The 7902-nt window shown below is 42.7% G+C and overlaps 1 protein-coding gene across 1 annotated transcript in view; it reads right to left on the bottom strand.

Moving 5' to 3' along the window:
* The window catches only part of LOC142900681 (cadherin-2-like), a 71579-nt gene extending 67616 nt beyond the window's left edge, over window positions 1–3963 (bottom strand). The window contains exon 1 of the mRNA XM_076045099.1: window positions 3830–3963. Coding sequence (XP_075901214.1) covers window positions 3830–3871 — 42 coding nt within the window. The 5' untranslated portion in view covers window positions 3872–3963. The remainder of the gene's footprint in view (window positions 1–3829) is intronic.
* Window positions 3964–7902: the final 3939 nt, after the last annotated feature.

The raw sequence follows: 7902 nt of genomic DNA, 5'->3' as shown, positions 1-7902 counted from the left end.
AGCCACCACTCACACACTCAACACTGATGAAGACTTTAAGACAATAAGTGAAGACACAAGGCAACAATATACTTTTTCCATTTGGGCTTCAAATTTGTCTTCATTGCAATATTTTGCACGTATTGCTGAAAAGTGCTTGAACTACAATCAATTGTAGTCAATGCACCATCCGTTAAGCAATTCTTGCAATACAACCAGACGACGAGGATTTTCTCCAAACTGTTACTGGAATGAAAAATAGTAATCATTTGTCAATGCAGCCTGCAACCCTGAGCGCAGGAGGAGGCGGTGGAGAAAATGGATGGATGGAGTCTTCTCTCTGGGCTCTCTACTGGCACAAAACCAAAAGCGAAATGCTTTCAACACTATTAGGATTTCGAATCAAATCATTATGAATTATTTGCCATCGTACCACTCAACACGCTTATCACACGTCACACTTTTTTGCACGTAGCCCTGCAGCCCTTATGGCCATGTTCTTCGAGACGCTTCTGGAAAATGCAAGGGGTCTGCACGTTCCTCACCAACTGTGCTTCTTAATGCCTGTATGTCCTCTGGGCAGACTGACCGCAGGCCACTTGGCCTCCAGGACCCCTATGGGAAACCGTCTTCGCCTCTCCTCTACCTCCAGGCCGAAGATCACTAAAGGTCATTGTGAGTTTTCATGCCTTGAGGTTTTGTGGCCAAGAAAGCTTTCACAGGGTAATGACGTGCGTAATTCCCTTTAATTTCTTGATTACTGGAGGATGTATGGGACTTTGTTTGATGTTGGGCCGTGTCCATCTGGGAGTGATTTTGCTCCTACAATTGCAAAGTGATTCGTATTAATTAAATCACCCACGTTAATGAAACTAAACAAAATAATTTCACTGCTAGAGATTGTAGCCTTGTGCTACCTGCATGGCCTCAGTAGCCTCCGGTCTAGCAAGCACTGAACCTCGACTAAGCAAGCACAGATACCACTTGATAGTTTTGACTGTATGATTTCAAATAACAATTTGGGCAAATCCCATTTGAAGTGAGAAGATGCCCCTCCCAGTATTTGTTCTCTCCGTTGTTTCTTCCCCCTGTTAAAATACAGTTTAGCCTTTAGGCTCTGAGTTTTTGCAATAAAAGCAGCGTTATTAATGTGCAGTATCCGTTTATCACTGTCTGTTGTTTATAGGCAGCAGAAGTTTTGAAAGTGAAGTGGGAAAAGGGCTACAAAGGCGAGGCGGAAAAGCAGATTTGCATGTATTAACTTGGCTCAAGGTTGACACGGCCGCTGCACAAGACACTTTAGAAGTTTCTTTTTCTCTCTCACTCACGTGAAATATTTAAGCGGTAAATTTGGGGCGGTGAAACTTGTGTGGATGGATTTTGCTGCCAGCTTTATCGGCACTAAATACACGGGACATAAATTCTACTGTACCCAAAAGGACACAATTTCATATGAGTCATCTGTTTTGGGAAAGAAGTGAACCGTGGGTCCGGGTCAGTATTTTGTGGCGGAGCGGAGACATTCAAACTTAATCACCTTCCAAAAATCCATTCCTTCCTGCTGATAAAAGGCTCTGAGCAACAGAGGGATTATCTTCCGTACATTAGCAATGTTCTGCCCGTTTTCATTAACCGTCTCCTCAAGCCGGTCTGCAATTATGTCACCACGAAAACCACAAGCCAGAACACCACCAACACACCTGACATTATCCCTATCGCATGACACAAGTGCAAAAAACACTGCTTTTACGGTGGTATAGCGAGAAGATGCAACACACGTGTCAGTGAAATTGTCAGAAATGTCTCTTTTTTTTTTTTTTTTCTTTTTTTTTTTAAATGTGCGCAAGGGGAATTGCGGTTTGGATCCGCAGAGTGCTGACCCTGCTGGTTTTGAAAGCGAGCTTCATTTTAGGGCCTGACCTTTGATCCCGTTGCAATTGCACTGTCCTCTCTATTGATTTGTAGAGTTAGCCGGGCTCACCTCTATTCTGCTGTGGCTATAGCCTTCACTCGCGCTAAAATATCACCGCTTCTTAAAGACAGCTTTGCTGCTCTTGTACCTCTTGTGACGCCCAGAAATAAATTCAAGCAATTCCAATAATGTATATATTACTTTTTTTTTTTTTTTTTTTTTTGGGGGGGGGGAGTAAATACTCTAGTCAGCTCGCAGGATAATTTCCTTCTGTTTTAAGGGTTTAAAGCCTTTTCAAATACAATGATTAAAGGACAGCCCTTCACTTGCTGTGATTTACAATCAATGCTTTCACCTTTTTTTTTTTACTCAGTTTCCTACACATCGCTCATAATAATTTTGTCCTTTTGAAATATGATTTTAGGCAACTGTACTTTCTGGTTTAGAATGAGAAGAGGAACGTTGGCATCGCCCTCAGAAATGGGTCTGATCGTGCTGGGGAGTCCCAGACAGTCGTCTTAAAGACAGCTTCGCTGCTTTTGTACCTCTTGTTACGCCCAGAAATAAATTCAAGCAATTCCAATAATGTATATATTACTTTTGACGGGGGCAGAAATAAACACTCTAGTCAGCCTGCAGGTCAATTTGCTTCTGATTGGAGGATTTAAAGCCTTTAGAAATGTGTTAGCTGGAGCTCTGATGAAGTCATTTGAAACGATGACCTTTCACTTTCCGTGATTTACAACTGATGCGTTCATGGGTTTTTTTCTCCCCCTCAGTTTCCTATATATCACTTGGAATAACTTTGTCCTTTTGGAAAATCATTTTTAACCAACTGTACTTTCGGGTTTGAATTGAAAAGAGAAAGGGTGGAATCGCTCTGGAAAATGGGTCTGATCATGTTGGGGAGTCCCAGACACAATCGATGTCTGGAGCCGGACTGTCCTGTCCATTTTCTCCCAGTTAGAAGCTGCTCATTGCATTCAAAATGGGGCAGTTGTTGTTTTTTTCTCTCTTTCTCTCTCTCTCTCTCTCGCTCACAACAGAAACCACGGTGGAAATATATATATATTTTTATTTTTTTTTAATTAACTATTCGCCCGAGAGACGGTACATAAAGCCGTACCACGGCGCAACACTCGGCTCAATCCCGCTTCGCTTCCATCACATTGTCACGACGCGCACCGGCTAACGTCAAGCACGGAGACCGAGCACAATAACCGTGAACCCCGGCAGAAAGCTCCACGGACACCCGACCCACTCCCGGCAACATCTCTGACCTCCCTCCGAGTCACTCAACGGGAACCATTATCATTATTATCCGGCATAATGACGGCCCCCTAACTCGCCCAAAGTGCCGTCATTACAAACGGAGATCCCCTTGTTAAACCAGCCGGCTTCCAAATGCGTCTTTCAGGCGACAAACTGGATTGCGGCCAAAGTCTCCGGTCGGAATCGAGCGGGGGAAAATAAAAAAAAACTGAAATGTTCGCGATGCGAGAACAGGCGACGGCACTGTGTCATCCGAGGACGGACGGATGTATCGGCGTCGTTTGTGCTCCCGACGATGAACTCGGAGCGGAGCCTACACGGACCCCTGCTTGCTGGATGAATCCCCCCACTGTGTTCCGGAGCAGGAGCAGGTCTGAGATCAGCTGCATTTCTTATCACTACCAGGCTTGGAAAATAGCCTATTGGTGCTGATGGTGACGGCCCTGGCTCGGTCGGGAACTGTAAAGAATTGCACGTACAACTGCGTTGCGTTCAAGGAACCGACAGCGGGGTTTTAGGGAGGAAATTCAATTTGCAGTGTCCTTATTTATTTTATTTTATTTATTTTTTTTAATGCTGTGCCGCTCCGCTGCGAGCGGCCACCCGTCTGTCCTACCGCAGCCTCGGCGTGTACCGTACAGGCGTTTATTGTAGAAATCTTCCTACCTGCAAAGCCGCCGCCAGCATCCAAATCCCGAAAAGATGCATTTTTCTTTTGAACGATTTTATATTCCTTCTCCGGGAACGTAGCGCTGCGCCGATCGGCCGATACCGCTGTTTTTTCCCTCCTTCTTCTTCTTCTTCTTCTTCTTTAATTCCCAGCAAACCCCGGCGGCATAAAGCAGCCTGCCTCCCTCCACCAGCCTTCCTCTGGGTCTGTGTGTGCAGCAGCCCGACTCAGCAGCAGCTATCCAACCCGCCCGTAGCTGCCTGGAACGCCCCCCCCCCCCCCCCCCCCCCCCCCCTCCTCGCCTCCTCGCTTCGCTGCCGCCCTCTAACGGACGCCAACGGGGCTGTGACCCAGGAGCCGAGCGACGTGGATAGGGTGGGAATGTTTTCCAACTCGGCCAATGGGAAAATGAGCAATCAATTTACTCACCCACCATTCCGACGTATAGTTTGCTCGGAGATTTGTGGAGTTGTTAATTACAGTGGGTTTTTTGTTTTGTTTTTTTTGATATCGCGGATGAAGATTTGAACTCTTAATTCGACTCCTAAATCAAAATGGTGTTGGTTGGCCATCTATCACCTTTGTTCTTTTCCATGGTTAACCTGCAGTTTGTATTAGCTAGGTGTAATACGACATTCTTATTACCATAAACTGCTAATAGACACGTCTATGTTTTTCATATACAGTATATTCTCATTACGGCTGTCAAATGATTTTTTTTTTTTTTTTTTTTTAAATGCGAATCTTGAGTTAACTGTGATTAATCGCGTTTTGAATTGCATGTGTAAAATTCTGTTTTTCATATAGGAAAACCAAATTATCATTATTGTACTGGACGTATTGCACCTTTATTAACATATTTATGGGCAGGATGTTGAGCTTTGACCAATACACACTAGCAGTCAATAGTGTGGACGCACCTTCTCATGCAATTTTTTTATTTTATTTTTCCACCTTCCTACACTGCAGATAGATACTGAACACATCAAATACATGAGCAAGATATATGGAATTATGCTGCAAAGAAATTTAAATATAAAACATGTTTGAGTTATTTGACACTTTTGTTTCCTCCATAATTCCATGTGTGTTCACACGTACTGCACTTCCACCCTAGAGAATGGCGTGATTAGGTTTTTAGGCCAGAACAATTTTGCTGGTTCATTTCTGAAATAGACCAGATGCAAAGTCCCAAGTTCCCAGAGTCTGGTGGAACTGTATATTAGCAGTGAACATAAATTGTGAAGTCTCCACAGTCAGTCACTATAAGGTACCATTGTATCATCTGGGTACCATTGTGTTTTTATGAAGTCCGGAGTCAGTTATCAGCCAAGAGACTTTGCAGCACTTTATACTTCTGTCTGTGTCAAGGTTTTCTTTTACTGCCAGGACTTTGCACGTTCCCACAGTGTATAAATAAAGTGAATTTTATATAATAATGACATCAAGCAAAACTAAAGCTGAAGGAACTTTATGGTCATTACAGATTGCGAGGACAGACTGGAGGGTTAGTCCTGAGCTGCTATGACTGAGCACGCCACATCTTTGGGCCAAACTGACCTTGGGTGCCTCACATGTTTCTGGGAGGATGGTGGGAGGAAACCAGAGCAGCTGGTGGAAACCCATACAAACGGGGGAAACTACACACAGAACAAGATTGAAACCCAAGATCTTTTTGTTGTGAGACCGTTGTGCCATTGCACCAACATAAAGTACATTTTCAAGGTGGTGCTTTTGCACTTGCAAATCCTCGCTAACTAAAGTAATTTCACTCTAATTGTTGTTATAACAACGTATGAGAATATAATCAGTTGGTGAGAGAGAGAGGAGGATGCAGAGAAAAGGAACCGGGGGGGGGGGGGGGGGGGGGGGTGATTTGCTGTGGTGACCCCTGAGGGGAGCAGAAGAAAAGGAAATAAAGTCAAGCAAGGCATGATTAAACATGTTAGGCACAATTTCCCAACTTTCATTCAATCAATTCAGATAATGAGCCGGAATTGTGTGAAGCATTTATTATACACGGCTGAGTGCTTGGTTAAGGTCAGCGTGTTGTTTTAAAAGTGATTTGCTTGGATTTCGGTGCTTGGACTTTCAACCATTTGTCTCGCCACTCTCCAACTCCAACTCAGGGCATTTCCAGTTGGTCTCAAAATTGTAGCCAGCTTTCTTTCACTTGTGACAAACCCAGGAAGGAACTGCAGCAAGCTGCCCTTAAAATCCCCCAGGTGAAATAAAGAAAAATAGAGAAAGTGGCTACGGGGCCTAGCTGCTGCAAAAGAGATTTATGAATGCGGCAGTGGCATGTGTTTTATCAGCACGAGATGTCATTTTCAGAAAAAAAGAAGAAAGCCAAGCGCTGAAGGATTTTCTTGATAAAAAAAATAAAAAATGTTGCTTTTGTTTTACTCCTGAATCCTGACCTGCCTTGATGGGAGTTAAACATCCCAGCACAACTCAAATCACAACAAGGCGGTGTTGACCCTCGCACCAATCGGAAGCCTTGAACTGTTGCCAAGCTCAGCTGACATGTAAATAAAATGCAATCAGTCCATTCAAGCTTCCCTTTAAAAAGTCTACCTCTTGGCACCTTGCTGAATAGGCACTTGAGATGAACCAAAAAGAATTTGATTGCTTGTTAGCTTAGGGGAGGGGATTTGCAATCTGTGCACAAGCAAAGGGCGGCAAGCCTCTTTCTCTTGGTTCTCTTGCCGTGCTCAATTGCTCCCTCTAGTGGTGAAAAGAAATTTAATCTGTAACTTTAAATAAAACCGAATAAATCAGTTGTCGCTCCAAGATAATAAAAAAGTAGAATGATGATGGAATGATGTCAGAGACAAAGAAAGGGGAACCAATGACTGATTGTGACTCAGTCACAGAGACTCACAGACCAATGGATGCTCTTACACGTCGAACTGGACAACATTTCAGAACAGAGAATGTGAATCGATGGCTTTAAAATGCCTTTTTCTGATGACAATTTTCAGCAAAACTATCAGCCAAGAAACAAAAAGATGCCCTTGAGGGATCTGCATAGTGAAAATGATGAAGGCCTGAAAAGAAGCTTATGTTTAGTTAACTATAAGCCTGGGGGGAAAGAGGAATCCCTCTGATGTGGGACTACTTCTCATGAGGCATGGATATTTATTTCAAAATACTGTAAATTCTAAGGAGGTGTGGGTGCCTGCAGGCAGAAACTGTCTGCATACAGAGGAGAAGCTAAAATGTAGCTTCAGCTAAAATGCGACAAACTATGCAGGAGATGATGGCGAAAAAAAAACAACCTTTTAATAAAAAAGTAGTTTACCTTGGGGCTAAAATGGAGCCAAATTCCTATTTTTGGTTTCTGTCACATGTGTGAAAACCACCATGTGCTGTTTTCAATTATATTTATTTATCTATTTATTTGAAAGGGGACAATACAATTTTATAAAACACATGAATACTCATGGTTAAGAAGAAAAAAAAAAAAGAAGCCAGAATTAGCCAAAAGGCTAGCTTTCATCTGCAGTCCCCTGGGCAAGATGTAAAATATGAGTGTCTGGAGAAAAGAAATAAAATAAATGCATATACAGTCCTGCCTAGAGATTGTCAAAAATCATTTTCATATCGTTATTGATAACATTATGATTATTAGAATAGAATAGAATAGAATACCTTTATCAATCCAACATTGGGGAAGTTTACATAAATACAGCAACAATATATATAATGCAAAAGAGACAAATATATTAATAAAAAATAAAATAAAGAAATAAAATATTTCCGGGGTGAGAAAGTAAAATAAACACACAAAATATTTACATCTTATGGACAGTTGGACTATTTACTTCCATATTGTAGTAGTAGTGTAGTGTTGTTAGGGCTGCCTGATGCTGTGAATGGGTAATGCAACTCGATGTTTTTCGCAAAGTCAAAGCGATATTTCTAAAATTTCAACAAAGCCATTTGCAGGTGTTTCCACACCAAGAGAGTGTGTTGACTTTATCCAGCAACCAGATGCCGATGATGCCGCTCCATCTCCTCTGAATGGCAGGTGACGCTGTCTGACACTAAATATGCCGGCTGGCTG

Source organism: Nelusetta ayraudi, unplaced genomic scaffold (assembly GCF_046127955.1).
Source record: "Nelusetta ayraudi isolate G7.1 ecotype Tasmania unplaced genomic scaffold, CSIRO-AGI_Nayr_v1 ptg000084l, whole genome shotgun sequence".
Taxonomy (NCBI): Eukaryota; Metazoa; Chordata; class Actinopteri; order Tetraodontiformes; family Monacanthidae; genus Nelusetta; species Nelusetta ayraudi.
This window is presented reverse-complemented; position numbering and strand designations above follow the sequence as displayed.